This window comes from Daphnia carinata, chromosome 4 (assembly GCF_022539665.2).
Source record: "Daphnia carinata strain CSIRO-1 chromosome 4, CSIRO_AGI_Dcar_HiC_V3, whole genome shotgun sequence".
Lineage (NCBI taxonomy): Eukaryota > Metazoa > Arthropoda > Branchiopoda > Diplostraca > Daphniidae > Daphnia > Daphnia carinata.
This window is the reverse complement of record NC_081334.1, coordinates 730,422-751,903: the sequence shown is the minus strand read 5'-3', so window position 1 is coordinate 751,903 and position 21,482 is coordinate 730,422. Positions and strand designations below refer to the sequence as shown.

The window sequence follows — 21,482 nt, the reverse complement described above, 5'->3', positions numbered from 1 at the left end:
CTTTGCTGATTGCGCGCCACTCTGGTACCCGTGTACGAATCCACCCAACCTTTTTTTTTTTTTTAATGTTATTGGTTATAATCGAATCAGTTCTTTGACGAAGAATCGTAACAGATCCCTTCGTTTATTCTCCTCTCAGCTTTTGAAAATTTACTTTGGACTTTTCAATTTATATACGACATAAAAAAGGGATACGCCTATACAAAGGCTTCGTGCTAATGAATTTTTCTGTTTCCTTTTTTTTTTTGATTTTTTAAATATTCAATGCAAAGGCGAAAGATGTGGAGTGGTGGGTGTCACCCACTTTACCTTTCCCTTGCTTATATTTGAGAACATGATTTCGTTTAAGTGAACATTTCAAAAAGGGAAGTGAAATACGGCTTGACATAGAGATGTTGGCTACATGTTGATTTCTTGTCTGTTTGACATTTCTGTGCTCTACAAAGTTATTGACGGTTTCCTACTTTGGCATATGTGAAAGGTTAACAAGTCGCTCGTTAGCTTCATTAGCAATTTGGGCTTTAGAAATTCTGTTAACGATCTGAGACCGACCTATAGCGCTGTGTGCCACCCTTGCAGTCTATTTGCTATTGTTACCATGGCAATCTGACTGTTGCTTTAGCAGTTCTAATAAAGTCTTCATTTTCTTAGTGCTTTATATTTAATGCGATCTTATGTATGAAAGTGTGTTGTACAAAAAGCAAAAAAAAAAAAAAATTAATCAAGTAGTAATATTATTTTTGTATACCAGTCAATGTTGCAAGGCTAGCCACTTGCTACGCCCTTTATAGATTGACTTCCTATGTACAACGGCCAGGTAGGTTGATCCGAAAGCCTTCCCAAGACAAAATGCAACAGCCCCCTCACCCCTTCCCCCTGTAAAATACATTGTTGAAAAGCATTAGAAGCAGAATTTTTTTTTCCTTTTAAGGGAATCAAAAGAAGCGATACACTTATACGTTTCACAGTTGAAGAGATTACGTAAAAGGAACACTCTATGCGCTCAATTTCCTATATTCTTTTCTTTTTTTTTTTTTTTTTTTGAAACAGATGTAGGTATTGATTTTTTTTTTCTTTTTGGGGGAGGGATGGGGTTGGGGGAGATACTTTATATCTGCCTCCAAACTGTATTTTGCCCAGAAATTCAGGTTCTAGCGTTCGTTTTAGCCATTTGATCAATCTGTATGTGTGTAACACCGTTCCCTTTCAACGGACTGTAGGTTAAGGTGAAGGTCCCTTCACGCTCGTCGGGTGAAATGGCCATTCAAACGGCAGATTGCACGAAATTCATGGAGATTCGATAAACTTTTGACCAAACGTATGTGTACGAGAATTACATTTCGAATCGGTTCGCAGCCTTGCTCTACTTTCTTCTGTTGCCCTACTTGAACTGTAATTTCTCTCTCTACACTTTATCCATGGCTTATGGTGCAATAAAACACGATGCTTTGAAAATTTTTTTTTTTTGGTTTAAACTATGTTTGCTAACCAACTATAGGTGTTTCAGTCGAGGAATAACTTCAGCTTTCTTTGATCATCTTGTTCACCAGAAATAGCTTGTAACTCTATACCAGGACTTGTAATGATCACACGGTGTAACAGACTGAACCCACCACTACGGGGAATGCGGTAATACAATACGACGAACTCGGGCTATTTGCCGCACGCGTCCGGCTGCAATCTTCCGTGACTTTTCCCTGGGCTCTTATCAACGAAACATTGTAGGAAATTTATTAGCCCAGTACGCTCTGGTATACAGTATATATGTATGCCATCCATATAACGACAGACTTTTCCATCGGAACTATTTATGAAATATGCATGCCCGTATCTATGGAAACTAGATTTTTTTCCCCCTCTTTTTTCATCATTTTTATATCGTAATTCTACTGGTCTTCATCTATTAGTCAACAAAAGCGCCTTATATGAACCGCTTCCATTTCAATTCCTTTAAATGTTTTTTTTTCCTTCAATGTTTCATTTAGAATTTATGAATCATCTATAGTGTCGAATTATTTCCATGCATGCTTTCATTTCATACATCAGTAACCAGTACAGTTATTATTATAATATTGTTCTTCGGTGGGATGCACAGGAATTAACGTTTTGCATACGACGAACTAATTGCAGTTCATTTGATACTGTTAGCATAGACCCTTCTCCATTTTTTAAGTTCAACATTTCAAACCCCAGCTTTGTTTAAGTGAAGCCGAAATTTGTAAATCTTAAAATCCCTACTTTGTGTACGTTGGGCTAAAGTTTTTGATTCCCGTTCCGCATTAAATGAGAAATTTCCACCATAGATATACAAGACAGATTCCCGTTATCAGACGGGCCAACTAGAGGAAAACGCATTCATCCCTGAAATAATTGATGTGATGCATATGAATGACGTAACTTCAATGCCGGCTGGCTGGTTACTGCAACGATGAGTTCCACGTAATTCGCCAGGCTGAATGGCCAAGTTGTGCTTTCCTTCGTTAAATCAATAAAAGTTTTTTATCGTACGTTTTCACGCATATGTTTTCTTGATTTAAACAATTAACCTTTATTTTACTATTTGCTTGAATCAACCGGCTTCGTTCTACGTCTTCCGGGCACGTGTTACCTGAAAAACAAATGATTTCGGAAAATACGTCCCACGTACCGGATAGAACTTCCGAACTCCAACTGAACATAATAAAAAAAAATTTTAACGTCCGCATGAAAAAAATGCAAAAGCTCTGCCTTTGTTATTAAAAGAATGGCGAAAAATAAACAGTGATATTCTTTTATACTGTACTTTATTAAATACGACCCAGTGTGTGCATGACTGGATGGCGCAGCACTGCTGTAGAAAGCCCGAAATAGATTTCGGCTTTGGCCAGGTGTAAAGCGATCGACCACCGATATTTGGTACTTCACTCGCAATTGCATCGTAATATAGAGAAGGCCGTTTTCACCACGATTATATGGAAACCCAATTAGTTTTATCCTGTAATATGTGTGCGTTGGTTAATTAGTTAATACCACTTGAGTTAATGACACAGGTGCCTTCGGATGGAGAGTGCGGGAGGCATTTGAATGTACATGCACCCTAAAATGCCAGCCGAATATACTTATGCTCCAATATGCCTCCTCCAATTGTGCTATGCTTTAAACTTTTCGTGTAATTTTGAAACGTAATGTATACAAAATAATGTCGAACAAAATACGGATGTGCTATGGGGCATTTCTATTTTACTGCCAGTTTCATGGATACCCAACTCCATGAATATATAATGACGTATTTTTCCGTCGCACTCCCTCAACGTGACACGCACTGCTATGTATTGACCGCATGGCGGCAGAGTTTCCGTTCCGTGCCAAACTTGGTGTTTTCCGACACCAAAGTTGCCAGACTGGCTGGCAGACCGCCACCTGTTTTTCCCCAAAAACTTTGCCATTTTGCTGGTAGAAATGAGCTCGCTGCATTCACCAATTGAGCAAACGGTTGCACCGCATGCCGTACGCCTTAAATAACATTGATTAATCAAGTTCAAGCACAGCATGAACTTTGAGTTTAAAGCGCTATGTCGCTCGCAACAGCTTTACATTCGTGTTTCATTCAGCGATGGGCTAAACATCCGAGTTTGAATATCATAAATGGCCAAGAAAAAGATACCATAGAAATAGTTTCAATTAAAAGAATGAGCTACTGAAAACTGCGAAGATATAAGACGCAATGTTTACGTCGATGTTGATGTCGCAACAGGGGCCCCACACAAATGAGCATTAGGATCGCAGGAAAAGTTGTTGACACATAATCAGATTTCTTCTAGGCAAGAAGTTGCTGAGTTTGCCAGCAATTGCGAAACAACAACTTACGGTGGGCATTGTATACGTAAAGTGTAATGGATATAAGCCGAGACCTCAAAAGCAACGGAACGAGCGTTTTCCAGGAAAGACCATGCCAAACATGCGAATGATGTTGATGACACTAACCCCTGCTGAGACCTTAAACTAACTAACGTTGTTTTAATTGTTAAAGCTAGGTGGGGATTGGCGGTTATAATTGATTAACTCGATGACAAAGATCACTCTGCAAGCTTAACAGGTAAAATGCTGGCATAGTTCCTAAGGATCTTGGCCGTAGAAAGTTGGCCATAGCTTTTTGGTTAACGACATTAAGGGTCCTTTAGCCTGTTGGCATTACGAGCACTTGGCAAGAGCCAATCGCAGTTCCATATCCGGCATCGCACAGCCATTCGACTCCCGATGGCACTTGTTGACGTCACGTTGTCTCACGTGTGACAACCAAGATCTATGCGTATATAACAACCGACTCGAATAAGCCACCAAAAACTAATATCGATTTGACGATTTAAATGATTCTGTTTTATTTAGATTGTCTACGTCATACAGCGATTCCATATTTATCAATGATTTTCAATTTTCTTCTTTTCTTCTTGCGTCAGACAACAAAGAGAATTGGGGCTATGCAAGCTTTTTGTTTCCCCACGAGGCTAGCATGATGCTCAATGAATTTTGACCGATAACGCTGTCACGTCAAGCTACTCCCACACTGCTCTTGTTCGGTGGTTGAGTCTATACGCCGATGCAGTTCACGGAACGTCTTACAAGAAATCCGGTTTGAAGTAAGAGGCTTTCCAGCCAAAACGTTTGGCAACCGAACCTCGACAGGCAATTGTCCTAACGCCGAACTCGTGAAATGTTCTCACCGCCCTCGCAGTGATGCATACGCACTTGCACATAATTGTTCCACTGGTAAGGGCTATTAATCTCAACCACGCATTCCGGCGCGTAGTTTTTTTTTTTTTTTTGTATAGCTGATGCCATCTGCGCTATCCATAAATCTGAAAGATCACTCAACGCGCTTTTAGGAATCGACTAGTTGCTAACAGATCAATAACATCGTTTATATACAGTAGATTTTGGAAAAAAGTAAACTCAAAATGAATTTAAAAATAAAAATAAGATAAATGCATTTGTTTTGGCTGTGTCCTCATAACTTTTGCTTGCAACTATGGAACGGCGAAAACTTTAGTTTAGAACACAGAAATTTCTGAAAGCTCTTTATTATAGCCTTTTCTTTGTTGCGAGTGCTTGGGGAGCGAAAGCTTCCAATCTATAGTAGGAAATGTTGTTTGTCTACGTATCCCTATCGGCCGGGTCCGAAAAAAACAAAAAACAAACTAGCACAGCAGTCAACCGACCGTGTGCTAACTGCACTGCTGTTTGAATTTAAGAAAAACAAAAGAAAATATACATCCAGTGTAGGACAGGGACACGGAGCGCTTTAAATCGCAGGACTGAATTATTAGTTTGCTTCTCCGGAATCAATTAGAAAAATTGTTTTTGAAGTGCGTCGGCGTTGAAGGCTGACTCAATGACGTGGCCGTGACGTAGTGGCAAGTTTGGGAGGGGGGGGGGGAGCCTGGTATAGCTGAACTCAATAAATCACTGCAGTTATATTCTAAAATTAATGGCTAAAATAAACCGAGCGCGACATTGCGCCCAGGCTCGATAGGTGCGCGTCTTGTTGACATGGTATGCGTCGAAACTAGTGATGTAGCCCATGGCGTGCGACATCCATTGTTGCCTAGAAGTGAACAATGTAACCTCTTTTAAATCTAAAAATAACATTTTTGATCAATATCTGAATAGTCGCATGTCTATAGCAGCTATTACGAATTACTAAACGCCGGTAACTGAAATACATAATATCTAAAAATCAAAATAGTCTGTAGTATTATGAAGAGCAACGTTAGAAAGCGTGGAACCAAATTAAATCTCACAAGATTGCTAATCTTATATTCCCTCAATTTCTGACATACTCTGAACGCATCAACTGGTGAAATGAATACGAAAATAAACGCAACGCAAAACTTGGAGAATTCAAATTTCAAATGTCAATTCATAGTCCGTGAAATGTTAAGAGCATAAGAAAACCCTGTCGCCTTCAAGATAATGTTTTACGTGAGGCCCAGTCACATCGATACGGATTTCAACTGGTGGCGTAATGATTGAGTGCAAGGGTGTAATAACTGTGGGAAGGCAAAACGCCTTCTATCCCCAAACACCCACGCAACGCAGTTCATCTTGGCTATGCAACCACTTCAACAACTTTGTTCGCCAACACCCTCTGGCAGAGAAGCAAGCAATCGCACGAAGAACCACGCCCACGCTAAACCTCCATTTCGTTACGTGGGCGTCCCTGTGCGTCTCGATCAACATTGGTCTGCACGAAAACCGTATCCAAGCAGTAGCTCGGCCAGCTCGTTGGTACTTATACGATTATACTTGGAGAGAGAGAGAGAGAGAGAGATGACTCAATGAGCTTCAAGTTTTTCTGTTTAGCGCGAGTAGACTGTTTCGCATCATTGATCGATATCCTTCGCCGCCCGCTGGTGTTAAACGGGATTATGCTAACAATAGGCTGGTTCCGGTTCATTTCGCTCTACTACAAAAACCTATAGAAGAACATTACTTTCGGTGTTCGAGAACCGCCCTTGAATTTCAAGCCTAGAAAATGGCGTTGTTATTGCTGTATTTTGAACACGTTTGTTATATACTGCGTGTATTTTGGGGTATATAATTTATAAGCTAGAATATGTTGTTGTTGTTGCATGGGCCGCTATACGAGTTCCGCCCACGCATCGTCCAAAATGTTAGACAGAAAAGAAAGAAAACAGGATTAGCGAAACACGGGCAAAAAAAAAAAAGAAAAAAAATGATACTTAAGACATTTATTATATAACAGGAAACAGGAGAGTTTAAAGAATAGTAGATAACACTGCAGAGCTCGAAATCTGTTCAAAAAATCAACAATATTCATCCTACTCATTTTCTAGCCAGCATTTCAAAGTTACGAACGACGAGTGAGACATGGTTGCTAACAATGTAGATGCCTATATGTTAAATTGTCGTTTCAGTACACAGTATGGGTGCACCATATTGTGTAAAACAGCTGCACAAAATTGTGAATTGGACTTTTGCGCCATAAGAGGGTTGAACGTGGTTTCTTTCTATTCTTTAGCACCACTTTAACGGCGCTTCCTATTCACTGTACTGTATATACATCTAAAGTAGGAAAGCCAATGACTTGCCGATAGGACAATAAAGCGTCGTGCTCCAACATCATGAATGGCACGAAAACGAAAAGAATATAAGTGGTCTACATACAGGCTTGTGTTCCTTGTGCCCGTAGATCGATAATCTCGGCTGCCCTTCCAGATCGATCGTCTGTACAGCACCGTTATATATAGCAACTTGAGAACAATGAGCCACATCAAAGGGCACGAAACCAGTGATGCCGTGCTAGAGATTCGAGAATAAGAGGCTTTAGGGTCCTCCGAAGCTGGGAAGAAAAAAAAATGAACGTAACGCAAATATCACAGCTCCTTTGGATGTGCCAGCCTATAGAGGATGACTAATGAATGAGACCTATGAAGATAGGGGATGCTCAGTCAAGTTACTGCTTCCACTGATTGAACATTCATACATGAAAATAAATGTTTGAAGTCTTGACGTCGTCAGCAACGGCAGATCTATAAGGGACAGGCGTTTGTAAATGCAGAGACTTCAGGCGAGTCCATCAATTCGACCGCACAGTTTCCAATCATTGACAGCCCATTGAAATAGTCAGATTGGTTCATTTAACTGTTGGTAGACAGCCTAGAAAGGACATGCATAATAGAGTAGAGAGCCAAAAAAAAAGATTTATGCAAATATAACTGTGCAATTCAAACATCTATTGATTTAACCTTATCAATCTACACTAGACTATTCTACAAACAGCAGGTAGCACTAGCCGATGACGCCAACTAAAGATAAACAATTCGTCAGAATCCTAGGGCTTTTCGTTTCTTTGTCTTTCTAAAAAAAAAACTGAAACTGATGCTGAATACAAAAAAAAACTAAAAAAAAACAGATATGAATTCATGTGAAGCATGAATTAGCTATAACGCGTATAAAGCATTCGAGCGTGTGTCCTGGAATCAATGTTGACATCAGATTCATTAGCGAAGTTCAGTACCGAAAGCAAACACATAAATCTGTATGCAAAGTTTGCATGAAGATAAAAATGTATTGCGTGGTGTTATACGTTGTTTGCCTAGAATTCTGAGAACGTTAACGAAATTCTCTTCATGTCTAACAGAGGCGTGGTGAACAGTTTTTATAGTGTTGCAAATAGATTGGCAAAATAAATTGCTTGGCGTTTTCCCTGGGTATGCCCCGTTCGCAACACGCTAGCATAATTATATTACTTAATGCACCATATTTGTGGATTGCGTGGATTAAAAACAACATTTTCTTATTACACCTTCAAAAGTTTTAAAAGATTGGCTGAGCGAAACGCCTTAGACGCGTAACATAACATAGGGAAACCTAAAGAAGTAACTAAACGTGTACTCCACGCCAACTAAGCTATCATCTAATGTAGCCTAGCAACAATCTAACTCGAATTGAACGCATTTGATGCGTACTGCTTCTGTTTTCGTAATCTTTTCAAGGAGACTTGTTCACTAATAAATAATCTCTAGCAAAAAGCGACCAGAAAAATTGCGGCCAACCAAACCAATCCGTTTCAAAACTGCGAGAAATTAGCATTTGTTTGCTGTGTATAAAATCAACCTGCTTACCAAAAAAGGTCAACGTGTAAAAATGCAAAATGCAAAGTGTCAAATCTCTTAGGAATAAAAAACGTTAGGCCTGATTATGGCGTAGCATCAGAAATGTCCGCTCGCAATATTATGTTTTGGTTTAGAATTTATTTTATAACTATTAGCGGCATGAAGGCAAAGAGACGTAGAGCATAAATCCATTATCTTCCGATAAATTTTCTGGAATTAGGAATGCACAGTGAAGAAATCTTTACAGTACCTAAGGGAAAAACCCACCAGGAATCGGAAACCTATCGTATAATATCTGAGCAATCGCCTAGCGGAGAACAATGAAATCAAGCTTCACGAAAACATTTCAACAATAAAAATATCATTCAACATATAACTAACAATGTAGATGGGAAATTATTTAGACTTTGAATGGCTGTTATATTATTTTTTATATAAACCCTAGTGTGGGCAATTACTTTTCCCCCCTGTTTAGTGTTTTCACAGGTTCAGGGAATACGTGAAGCTGTAGGTCAAGACAATGCCGTCAGAGGTTCTTTTTGTTGCGCACTTTCCTTCAAGTTGTGTGCCAACTGTTTACTGTACAAATGGGTTTTCCCCTTCTGTCATATCATTGTGAGAGATATAGATTGTACTACCAGTGTTGGAAACTGGTTTGTTACTAAAATTCGTACGATTTGGTAAAAGGTCCCAGTTTAAAACTAGGGAATTGAGCACACATATTGAAATGACTGAAAGCTCAATTCTCTTTTTGCGATAGTTGTTTAAATAGTCGTTCATGTTTCCTAAGGTTAGTTTATACATCATTTTCAACTTTGTTTATAAACGTGTATTTTGGCGATTACCGTTTCCCTTTTACTAGAATCCATAATTACGAAATTTATGCTTTTAAAGAATGCAACAGCCAACTGGTAATAGCAGTCCATACTCGCCTGAATCATCACATTCCTCAAGCTCACCCTTAAGCCACAGCTACTCTAGTGGAAATTCACCCATAATGTCTGCCTCACCAAACAATCCTTACCTAGGTAAAAAGTTTCTTTTCTAAAATATTGACAATAATTTGTTACTTCTAACTTAACTATTACAGTTACTGGGAATTTGCCAAATTCTGTTGCCGTCAGGCAAGCAAGACTATCCCCTTGTCTATCAATACTTAATCAACCACAGAGCAAATTTAGATTCCGCTATGCATCTGAAATGACAGGAACCCATGGATGTCTTATGGCTGAAAGCAAAGAACGGAACAAAAAAGAGTACATTAGAGTTCAAGTAAGTTTTGGTTGTCGTTGTTTCCTGTATTTGCTAAGTTTGGAAAAGTTCTTATCTGCAGTTTCCAACATATTCCTTTCTATTTGTCAACTTAAAAACTAAGATGAATGAATGTGTCTTTTAGATCAAACATTTAGTTTTAAAAATGTAACATTGCATGTTAAAATCAATTTTTGTTATGAAGCTTGAAGGCTGTCAAGAGAGAGAAGCCATTATTCGCTGTACACTGGTCACCAACAGCCCGAAACCTGTTCCACACGTCCATCGCCTAGGAGGAGAAGGAAACTCCAATGGTAACGAAGGAGAATTTCAAGAAATTGTTGTTTCCGCCAGCAAAAATGATTGGATTGCAACGTACGTATATTTATAATTTTGCTGTTGTTAAATTATTCCTATTTTGGTCATGTTTTTGTGGTAACATGTATTTTTTTTTTCTAATTTAGATTTTCGGGCCTAACAATTATACACACAGCAAAGAAGCAAGTCCGTGAAGTAGTTGAAAGGCGCTTGATAACTGAAATGGGAAATATACCAATTAATCGTAATCAAGGCCAACAGGTACTGTGTTGATAATTATTAGACTAATTGTGATTTCTTGGAGGAGCGCCCGTTAAACAAGAGAACTTTATCTTTCTAGTTAAAAGACGAAGCAGACAAAATAGCCAATACAATGGACCTCCACTCAGTTAAACTAAAATTTGAGGCTTTCGTGGAGCGAAATGGTTTCCGTGAGCAAATCGGCCCACCTGAATATTCACAGGCCATCCACAACCTTAGTAAGTTCCTTAAAGTATCAAATCGAACGTAGTGATCATTTCTATCTCCGCGGTTGTCAACGAACCTAGAAAGCACTCATGCGGGAGATCTACGGATAGTACGAATTGATAAGGTCTACAGCTGCTGTACAGGACAAGAAGAGATATTCATCTTTGTGGAGAAAGTCAATAAAAGTAAATACAAATTCAAACTGACAATTGAAAATCTTAAGCTGAGAAATCTTCCTCTCTTTAATTGTAGAGGATATCAAGATTCGTTTCTTTGAAACAGACGAAAACGAACAGGAAATTTGGAGCGCTTTTGCCGACTTTTCTGAATTAGATGTTCACCATCAATATGCGATTGCTTTCAAGTATGTCAGCAAATTCTATCGACCATTACGTGAATTCGTTCAAATTGTCACATGTGATATTGTGGCCTTGACAGCTCACGTTGTTGAATAAGCTGATGTTGTGCAACTATTCTTTGTCTTGAGATTGGTCATAAAAAGCCGCAGTTGGAAAAGCTATAGTTTTCGTTGCCTAAATCCGCTGAATAGTGTTGGTCTTTCAAGTCCTTGGTGATTTGTCTTTGGTTATTGATGTAACATCTAACGTGTTTCTTCTCGTTTTCGTAAGAGTGTTTGCCTCTTGAAACCACTCAGAAGATAACAGCGCAAGTATTTGCGAATTTCAGTTCATGTTTCGTACTGACATGAATGAAGATTCCCCCATTAATTGTAAGTTCTCTGTTCTTAGGACTCCTCCGTATCAAGATCCTAATATTCAATCCGACGTAACAGTGCAGTTCCAGTTGTTTCGTCCCAGCAATCAATCTACGAGTGAAGCGAAATCGTTTACTTATACACCGCGCGAAAGAGTTGGTAAGTGGACCCTTGATATTCGCCACTAATGATAGTCTATTTTTGTTTTGGCCGTTTGGGAGTAATATGCTTTATGCTTGTGTTGTTCGTTATCCTGGCCACAGTCCTACAGGCCATTCGGTAACGCTCTCATTTGCGCGCAAATTTCCATGGGAATGAATTTTGGGTTGCTTTTCCTTCCAAAAGCTGCCAAATTTCCGACTTTCACTATAGTTACCCGCAGTGCTTTGTTTGTACGTGACAAAATTTATGTATAGGCGAATTCGAAACGAAATAGTCGATGTCACTTTAGATGCGCGGAAAAGTATGGTTTGCCCTTTGCATAGTCAGCGACAGATACGAAATCGAAACAGTTTGAGAAGGTCGCGCGTTGCATACTCTGCAGACAAAAGCTTTCCTGCATGCAAACAGTGAGAGCCCCCTTGGCGAGTTTATGGCCTGGATTCTACAATCATGCTTGAAAGTTGTTTTGACTCGTTTCTCGTTTGTTATGCCTTTCACACGTATTATCAGAGAGTGATGCCAAGTGTGTACCAAATGCCAACGATAAAAATGGTCCGTCGCCAGCCATTCTGGTATTTTATTCCGAAAGGTCTTTAAATTTTCGACCGTCACTGCCCAGAGAATCCCACCGATGGTAAAGCGGGATCTATTTGTTGAGTCAAGACCCTATAATTCATACGTCATCAAAATGTGTCCGTCTTCTTTGCTAATACCTAAAAAGCCATCGGTTTCCTTTCGAAATCGTTGAGGCTACCAAACTTTTTTAATGCATTTAATACGTTGTCAGTTATGTTAAGCAAAATAACAAAATTATCGCCTTACCTTCTCATTTTTGTAGGCATGAAGCGACCACGTCGGGACATTTCCGTGAACTCTGATTGCCATACTAACAGAAGAGAGTACAATCCAACGCGTACACTGCCACAGGATGACTTGTCAAACCCGATGACTTCTAGCGCATTTCGTAACAATGGTACGTTACCAAGTTGAACGCCGTTTCATTGAAAACGCTAACGATGTGTCCGTTTCGTTTTCTAGGACTTTCTGGGGATAAAAGCAGCAATCAAGAGTTGACGGCTACGTTCAGAGGCCAAGAAAGTAAAAGCTTTCAGAACTTGGTAAGCTCTTAATAAGCACAGCCCGTTTGATTGCCATCAAGTTTACTAGACAACTAATTTTCTTATTAATTAAAGACGGGGAATTCTTCAACCATGATCGAAAATGCGCCACTGACGGAGCCATATAATCCTATGCACCTACATACAGCCCTACCCGAACAACCATGGCCAATGATGCAAACAGCGCCAATGCCTTATTCTCATGCAAATCCTCAACAATGGCGACCTCAGGTGCCCCAGAGAATTACCAATGACGACTTGCTAAGAATACCGATTGATTCGGGGATGACACCACTTGAAAATGAAAATTATCCCTGGCCAGAAATCAATCTTGAGCACGTTGATGACTTCCTTCTCGCAGAACTTCTGAAGTTGGACGACTATGGATCGGATGCGTGCGGATCAAGAAGTGATACTCTAACCCCTCATTTGAAACGCATGACAATATCGGCAAGAAAGTCTCCTTCCCTCGAAGCTTTAAAGCCTACAGTAAAGGTAACCATTCGGCACATGCCAGCGTACATCCATGATTGCCATCTTGCATATACGTCCGATAGGTGATAATTTTTTTTTTTTTGCTATTACAGGTCCCATCCACAATTACAACATCCAACCTAATGTCTGCATATTCGATAAATATGGCTCGCGCCGTACGTTGGTACGCGATGACGGGCGATTTGGGTCACATTCTAACACGTATGCGACATCTTATGGTAAGTAGTTTTCCAGAAAACGTTCTGTAACGAAAGTAAAATTTTTTTTTTTTTCGTTTTCCATCAATCAGGCGATGCAGACTGATGATGGGGATAAGTAATACATTTAAATAGTAGGTTTTCTAGCTTATTGGCCTAATTGAACAATTGTTTTAGCGCACTTCATGATGCTCTTATTCATAATCAAACTGACGCCGTACGCACTATACTTCACGCGGCCTCTTACCATAACACGGAGATGGAATTCGTCAACGCCCAAAACAATGCGAATCTTGCGCCTTTACACATTGCCGTTCTTAAAAACCAAACCGAAGCAACGGCCTTGCTATTACAAAGTGGTGCAAATCCTGGTTTGGCAGATGCAAATGGAAATACTCCCGTCCATCTCGCTGCGATGGACAAAAACCTGTTTGATTGCCTTAAACTACTTCTTAATACCTCCATCTGGAAGCTAGCTTATGTGTCAAAATTGAATACGAGGAATTACGCAGGTAATCGAAACTAAGTGTTAATCGATATGTGAAACGACGTCGGTTTAAAAATGTTATTGTTTCCGATTCCGCAATAGGTCTTACCCCACTACACATTGCAATCAACGCACTGAACATTAAAGGTGTGGAATTACTGCTTTCCAAAGGAGCAGATGTCAACTGCCATGAAACTAAGCGTGGCAGATCAGCCTTACACTTAGCCGTTAAGAAACGGTCTGAAGAGATGGTGGCCTTATTGCTTAGCTATGTACGCAGTTCGCGACAAATTATGTTTAGTCATTAAATTTTCACGGGATATTAAATTTGTATTATTGTTTCAGGCATCGGTGAACGTGAATATGCAAAGCTATGATGGAATGACGGCTCTACATCTGGCCGTAATTGACGAACTTGATAACATTTGTGCGTTATTGGTAAACTCAGGTGCGGATCCTACAATCTTAAACTACGTGACTTCTTCCACATCATCAGAAAATGAAGAAAATGATGAAAGTGAATATGAAAATGTGACGGAAGACGGCAGCGAAACAGGCCAAAGTCCATTAGATTTGGCGCAGTGCAATTTGACGGTAAAATTCCATTACAAATAAATTAACTTGCTAAACTAATGCACATCGTAATTTTTTAGATAACAAAAGTTTTACGTGAAGGTTCCAAACAACTGTTAACTACCGGGACTCTAGGTGAAACTGTAGGCGAAGGAGAAAAACCAGTTGCAGAAGATGGGAATGCAAACTGCGTGATACTGGATTCAGGGATTGATTTGATGGCTAGTAAAGAATTGCCGAAAGGTATGTGGAATTAATTTGCAATTATTGAAGTTTTATTTTTGCCTCCTGTCGTACATCAAGTACTCGTTGTTTAGAACTGGACAAACGTGTTATAAGCGAGCTGGCTGGCATCTTAGATTCACCCAATAAAGAATGGGAAAAATTGGCCGACAGTCTGGATCTCTTATTAAGCATGCAGACCGTTTTGGACAAACAACCTAGCCCGACAACTTATCTTCTTTCAAATATGGACGTAAGCGATTTTGCCCCATATTATTTTTGATTTATCTTGTTGGTGCGTATGGCCAAATACGTAAAAGGTATTGTTACTTTTTATTTCGTTATTTCAGCTTTGGGAAGTATCAACTCAAGTTATTTTGGAGAAACTGCAATTTCTGAAATTCACAGATGCAGCGGAAGTTCTTGAAAAATATTTGGCGACATAGCTAAAAAAGGAAAGAGCGATGCCCCTTCATGGCTGATAGACAATAGATGCATTTCTTTTACCTTCATTTGACGAAATGTCAAGATGGAATTTTTGAGACAATTGAATTACCTTCCATGCTTAAAGACCCAGGCTATACGGTATGTACGTCGGGACCAAAGTTAGTTTTTCTATAGTTTATAGATACGGTGTTGGAGTAAAACCACAACAAAAAAATTTCGGCTTTATATTGTTGGCACTACTTATAATTAAATACAGAATGATTGTTGTAATCTTAACTATTCGAATTAACCTACTGAAATTTAAATTTTGAGGCAACATATTTACAACAAGCTACAGAAATTTCGAAGGCACGCAAGTACGCTACTCAACTGTTTGTTCAGGAGGAATATGTCAAGACTGAACAGGTTCGTATGCATAAGGTTCGTATAATAGCACAGATACTTAACGCATTTCCGCAAAGACCCATCGACGTGATCACTGCGGTGGCGTTATGTAACTGTTACGAAAAAGGTACAACATAAAAATTCGATGTAACGCGATACACAACTTTTTTAATTGTTCAGAATTAAATTTCAGCACCGGAAATTTTGTGGATACAAGCAAGGTTGTCACTACTTTCGTTTTTGGAAGAATGGAGATCTATTGGCTGGTCCTGTTTCCCCAGGTAAAATGAATAAGCCTCCATTACTTGCAGACAAGTAACACAGTCCCTGACTGTGGACCAATACGTAGCCATTAAAAAAAAACGGATATGGCAAGTCTATATGCTTGCGTCAACTCGAGAAGTACGAATGTGTTGAATAATGTCACGTGACTAACTTTGACTGAGAGATTGGAATGTCTACTTAAAAATAGATAATGATTGAATTCAAGCAATCAATTTTTACAGTACTACATTACGATACACATTTCGTATTTTTAAGTAAAAGGGTAAAAGGTTTAAAATAGGACTTGCCATTTAGTTTTAAATATGGACCATAGACGTTTCAGTGCTGGTAACTTCTTGCATGCACCGACACTTATGTTCTTTGACAGGTGCATTTTTTAGTTGCAAAAGTTCCATTTGAAGATTTAAGACTGTTGCTTCCAGGGAAGCCACGCGAAGGAGGAGAGAGTGTAACTCCTGTTTAACTATATAATCTGAATGGTTTAACTGTGCAACTTCGTTCAGGTTGGCTGGATGATGGTTTGGCGAAGACACAGGTTGTTTTACTGCTGGACCGTTGGAAGGATGTAGTGACGGCAGAGTTTGCTTCATCGCATTCCCAGTTCCAAGGGTACTTGAGTTGGCTTCTGGGTATTCTTTAAACAGCACCGATGCCCCAGTTTCTGGTAAAGTTTTTTTTTCTTCGCGGAATGGTGGCACAGAAGGGAGAGTTGGTTCCTTGTGAATAGTTTTTTCGACGGGTAACAAGGATGATAAATTTACAGGCCCTGTTACATTCCCAGACGATTTTGGAGGCGGGCCATCGGGAATCCCCGGAACTGAAGACAATTGTTCGAATTTGGCGGTAACATTTTTCGGTCCCACTTTTTGTGGGATTGGCTCTTTCGAATACGTAACAGAATTCGTTTCTGATTGCGTGTGTGATTGACTATTAGTTGGCACATCCGTAGAAATGATGGTGGATTTAGGAATTATGGGTTTAACTGGAAGAACAGAAGGTTTTTCATGAATACTGTTGGTACTGGTGATAATAGAACCTTTTTCCTTCTTTTCCTGATTTCGTTTTAGCTCTTCCATCCAAGGCGGTTTTATGGACGAATTCCGCATCTTTGTCATTGGGCGCTGCTGCTGCTCAACTAGTGAACCTGGAGTACTTTGCTCCAATTCTTCTGTTGGGGCACTCAATCCACGAATCGCTGATGGAATGGGAAGGCCTCCATTTGCATCCTCATTTTCCTTTAAGAAGAAGTAAGCTAAATTTATGCTGGCAACTATTAAATATAATTTACTCACAACATCCTTAAATAATAAGGCTGACGGTGGCCTTCGACTTTTTGTTGGACGGGCTCTGGATGCTGTGATATGGGGAAGCGATTCCGTTGGCGTAATGGCATTTAGAATATCAGCTTCTCGGAATTGAAAATTATGAATTGAAATTCTTTTATATTAACGAGAAAGCCAACTGGTGTAACAGACTCACCAACTTGCTGCAATTTCTGTTCATCACTCAGAGAATTTGGATTCTCCACAGTGTTTCCTGATAAACTCGAAGATATATTAAGCGGGACTGAATCAATATTAGTGGATGGAGGTGGGACTGTACTTTCATCCTTCGGAACCCCGCGAATTTGTGGCGTCTTGGCTGTTCCAGTTGAAGGTAAAACGTTGAGCGTTGGGTACACAGACTTCCCCATTGTACCACTACTAGAATTATGAGGTATCACTTCAACAAAGTTATCAGGAAACACACCAATCTATAAAATTAAAAAAGGTATTACAAAAAGATATATATTACTAAATTTTTTAAAACTAATGCGCAACATAATAATGGTTTTTACTTTATTGTTGACCTCTCCCTTCCACCACCCTTTATCTTCACAGTCTTTGCTATGTATAATCACCAAGTCTCCTTCTCGAAGCTCCAGTTCATCAGGCTGCATGGAGGAATATGGAAACAAAACTCTTGCAATTTCTCTGAGGGGCTTGGGAGGTAGTTCAGGAGCAATATCCGACGAAATAGTCAAGGGATTGGTGGTCGGTCCCTTTGGAGCATGGATAGTTGTGCTGGTTGGCGGATCTTCTATGACAACAAAATTGGATGGGAAAACCCCGATCTTTCCAATACGAAAAAAAAACAACAAAGCATAGACTTAATAACAAGGAAAACTGGCAAGTTAATGCATGTTTACAAAACAAAAATGTCACCTTCAACAATTGCTTTTACCTTTCCATTTAGCTTTCCTCTCCACCAACCTTCTTCAACCTCTCCAAGAAAATGAATCTCATCCCCAACCAGAAGTTCCAATTCATCTTCATGTGATGGAGCATAACTAAACAATGCTCGACACCTTCTTCCTTTCTCTATTGAAACATACTCACATTAATTAATTAATCATTAATACCAAATTGTTACTGCCAAAATGATACTATGAACATGAAAAATTAAAATAACTAAAGCAGCTTGAAACTAAGGAATAGAATCATTTTAAAGGACTATTATAACCCAGTAAAAGGAGAGGTAAGTTAGCCAAATTGATAAGAATATATAAATAGAATCAGATTTATTTTACCTGATCGAACTGCTGCAGAAGAATAAGCTTGATTCATGTCAGCCTCAGCAACTACCTGGTTCAACAACAACAAAATTACCCACAGACACAAAGAGGACCTCTATCTTAAATCAATTCTTATCACTAATGTCATTCCTTTCCTTATCAACACTGCTAAACTAATAGTTACACAATTTGGCTGTCTGCATGCCTAAAGTAGTGGGGCAATGGATGAACACACATTTATGTCCATATTATTTGAATTAACAATTTTAATAGATTTTTAACTTCAATATGGGAAATATTGAAGTACATAAGGATAAATATATGGCATGAAACACATTTAAATACTTGATGTAATAAACAACTTATCCTAAGAGGTAAGATTGTTTGTTACATTATGACACCATGACAAAGCTTAGCTTTAGCTTTTGTAAGCGATCATATCTGTGTCCTGGACATGAAGAAGAGCACTTTAAAAAAACAAGAATTCAAAATGTTAACACAGGTATGAAATATGCTGTGCTGACGGGAAATAAATAAAATAAAAAAAGATACTTCAAAGAGAAGTTTCCTTTGTTACCTTCTGAACATGTAATTCAGAATGCAAACATAATTGTTTTAACAATTTTAGGAAGATACATACCATAACAAAGTTATCGGGGAAAAGCCCTCGTTTGGAACCAAGTAATCCTTCCCACCAGCCTCCTTCAAGCTTCTTTACGTCCAGTATAACATCTCCTTTCCTTATTGTGAGTTCATCATCTGCTTGGCCGTCGTAATTAAAAAGAACAAGGACTTCTGAAAATTAAGATAGGTATACGAACGCGTCAGTAACGGAGCAAAACATACGAGGCAGCTGTTTGGTTTTTAAAAGAATAACGTATCGCGTTGAATTATTTCCAAATATGCCAATACCCATCGAAATTTAAAAAAGATCCTCAGCTATCAGGAAGAACGGTAAAAATCGTGAACGTAATAAAAAAAAACTCCTTGACTGGTTTTTACTATTGGGCTTTCCGTGATAATGGGCATAAGCAATATTACGAGTGTTTACAGTCAACGGAGTTGACGATTTCAAATAAATGCAACTACTGTCCTGCTGCCCTGCTGGTAGAGATCGGCCCCGAGCCAATCGGGATTTAATCGGGGAACGTACTCGCCGATACAACCCCGATTACAACCCGTTAATCTATGCAAGACCAAAATCAATCTAGAGAAAAAATTCAGTTACAACCGTGATTTCACACGCTGACCCCAATTTTCAACCCAAAACCGTAAGAGTCATCATATTTTATAAGGGCATCGGGGCGTTCGGGGGCAACACGAGATTTTTGCCCCTCCCAGCCCTGGTTGACGAAGAGGTTCCCTGATTGTGCTCCGAAAGCTTTTTTCGGGACGGGGACCCCGATTAGAGCCAATTGGGACCGATCCCCAACTAGCTGTACCGGTAGCACGCTACAGCGCTGGTGTGATGTAGCAAAATTATTTAGCATATATAGAAACTGCTGCTGATTAGACGAGAAAAAAATTATTTTGCCATTTGACTCACTTTTTAATCGACTACTCTTGTTCGCTTGTTAACCGTTTAATTCGGTAATTTATAAATATTTAAAATGTCATCTAGCGGTCAAAGTTGCCACCCCAAGGAGGGATTAGACTTCGCCCTCAAACCCGATGGAGTCTGCTAAATATTGTATTTGTCCATCGATTGTAATGCCGTTCGCCGTTCGTGACTGCCAGACAGCAACCAGAAGTTTTCGCTAAATGTTTATTTTCTCGTGGTGTCGATTGATGATAGCAGAGAAACCTAGGTCTCCAGAAAATCAAATTTCTTTGCTGATTCTCTGGTAGTCGAAGTAACTTTTTTCGTTATTCGCTGTAAATTTCTTCATGCAATACTGAATTCACACTGTTACATAAACTCTTACAAAAGTCTGAAAGTAGCTAAGCGAAAATTTGATCGGAGACTTATCTCACCGCCCTTTGGAAATAACGTAATTCAGAGTTTCGCGTTGCTTTTGATTTGGTTTCTTCTTTCAACAACAGAACTTCAATTGTTGTTGCCTAACAATTTAACCTAAAGAAGCCAGTTCTTTCCCGTAGTGTTTTCCACTGTGAAATTCTTGCAACTTTGACAGCTGTGATTAGGCATCACATCAACTATTATCCCTTAAACGTGAATACTTCGCTAATTTTTTCAGGCATTCAGGGTACGTCTAACATGGTGCATTTGCAAGTATATCATTCTGTGGGACTGAGTGATGCCATTAGAAGCCTGTCTTTTCTTTTTTTTTTCATTAAAAAGTTGAGCTTAAAAGTTAAGCAAGTCCTTTTTGGCTCAAATGATAAGTGTATGTGTATATCATCTGGGCGTTCATGATATAGACATGAAAAATTCACCACATCAATGGCATTTTCTTGCTTTTATATTTGTCTGTGCAACACCCAAAAGACAAAGATTTCTATATGAAACTTGGTAGACATGAATTGGTTGACAGTTATTTGAACCTTTGATTGGCAACAGCAGAACAGCTGATTGTCAAACATACCAAAACAATTTGCAAGGCATGCCCATCTGTTCTTGCCAATGACAAGATAAGGAAATGAAACAATATGGTCGTCAAGTTTCCATCTCCATGTATTAAAAACCATCGGATCTTACATTAATGTGTCCCAAATGGTTGCCTGCGTAGGTAAGCGAACGGCTAGTGGTTTTGAACGACGCAGTTTTCCCCACGTTAAGCGACATTTCAAAAATCCCTGCTGCATGGGACTACAATACTTTTAAGAAATCATTAACGCCTTAACGCCACCTGTACACCTGTTTTCTCCACTCAGCTCCTAACTGATGACAATCGTGAATATGTGCTACCAGTAATAATGGAATGATAGAAAAAAACAATAGTTAGAGAAGTAAATATGGAAACCGATTTTTCTTTCAGTTTTTTACTTTTATCTTTGGATAGGTGACGGAATATTGAAGCAGAATATGTGCGCAATGACCGATTCATGTTGGTTGAATTCGGCACGAAGCGAATACGTATTAGCTAGAGGTAAAAGAAAATTTTACTTAGTAAACGTAAAAGTGTGGTGGTATAACAAAAATATTATGATTAACTCCCTTAGTGTTAACTGCATCAGCTATGCTACTACTGAGTCTGTCTCACTTTTGCTGCCTAGGTACCATTGAAATC

General features: G+C 39.2%; 2 protein-coding genes across 4 annotated transcripts; one reads left to right on the top strand and one right to left on the bottom strand.

Annotated features, from left to right (window-relative positions):
* Positions 1–9,205: 9,205 nt before the first annotated feature.
* Positions 9,206–15,344, top strand: LOC130695100 (nuclear factor NF-kappa-B p105 subunit-like). 2 transcript variants are annotated; one of them, XM_057518221.2, is made up of 20 exons: positions 9,206–9,405; positions 9,510–9,643; positions 9,706–9,887; positions 10,072–10,241; positions 10,331–10,445; positions 10,525–10,663; positions 10,733–10,837; positions 10,905–11,016; positions 11,402–11,526; positions 12,368–12,502; positions 12,568–12,647; positions 12,723–13,142; positions 13,235–13,360; positions 13,432–13,457; positions 13,517–13,851; positions 13,929–14,098; positions 14,172–14,420; positions 14,480–14,642; positions 14,717–14,874; positions 14,972–15,344. In XM_057518221.2, exons 2-20 carry the CDS (start codon positions 9,511–9,513, stop codon positions 15,065–15,067), a joined length of 3,039 nt encoding a protein of 1,012 aa, XP_057374204.1. In that variant the 5' UTR covers positions 9,206–9,405; position 9,510; the 3' UTR covers positions 15,068–15,344. The 2 variants fall into 2 exon arrangements, with proteins under 2 accessions (XP_057374204.1, XP_057374205.1); XM_057518222.2 differs by having other exon boundaries at positions 9,478–9,643.
* LOC130695105 (SH3 domain-containing kinase-binding protein 1-like) lies at positions 15,279–19,343 on the bottom strand. Of its 2 annotated transcripts, none has more exons than XM_057518229.1 (8): positions 19,204–19,343; positions 18,932–19,086; positions 18,307–18,361; positions 17,961–18,097; positions 17,575–17,850; positions 17,217–17,490; positions 17,030–17,145; positions 15,279–16,972 (listed from the first exon to the last, which is right to left on the bottom strand). In XM_057518229.1, exons 1-8 carry the CDS (start codon positions 19,205–19,207, stop codon positions 16,034–16,036), a joined length of 1,956 nt encoding a protein of 651 aa, XP_057374212.1. In that variant the 5' UTR covers positions 19,208–19,343; the 3' UTR covers positions 15,279–16,033. The 2 variants fall into 2 exon arrangements, with proteins under 2 accessions (XP_057374212.1, XP_057374213.1); XM_057518230.1 differs by having other exon boundaries at positions 17,030–17,142.
* Positions 19,344–21,482: the final 2,139 nt, after the last annotated feature.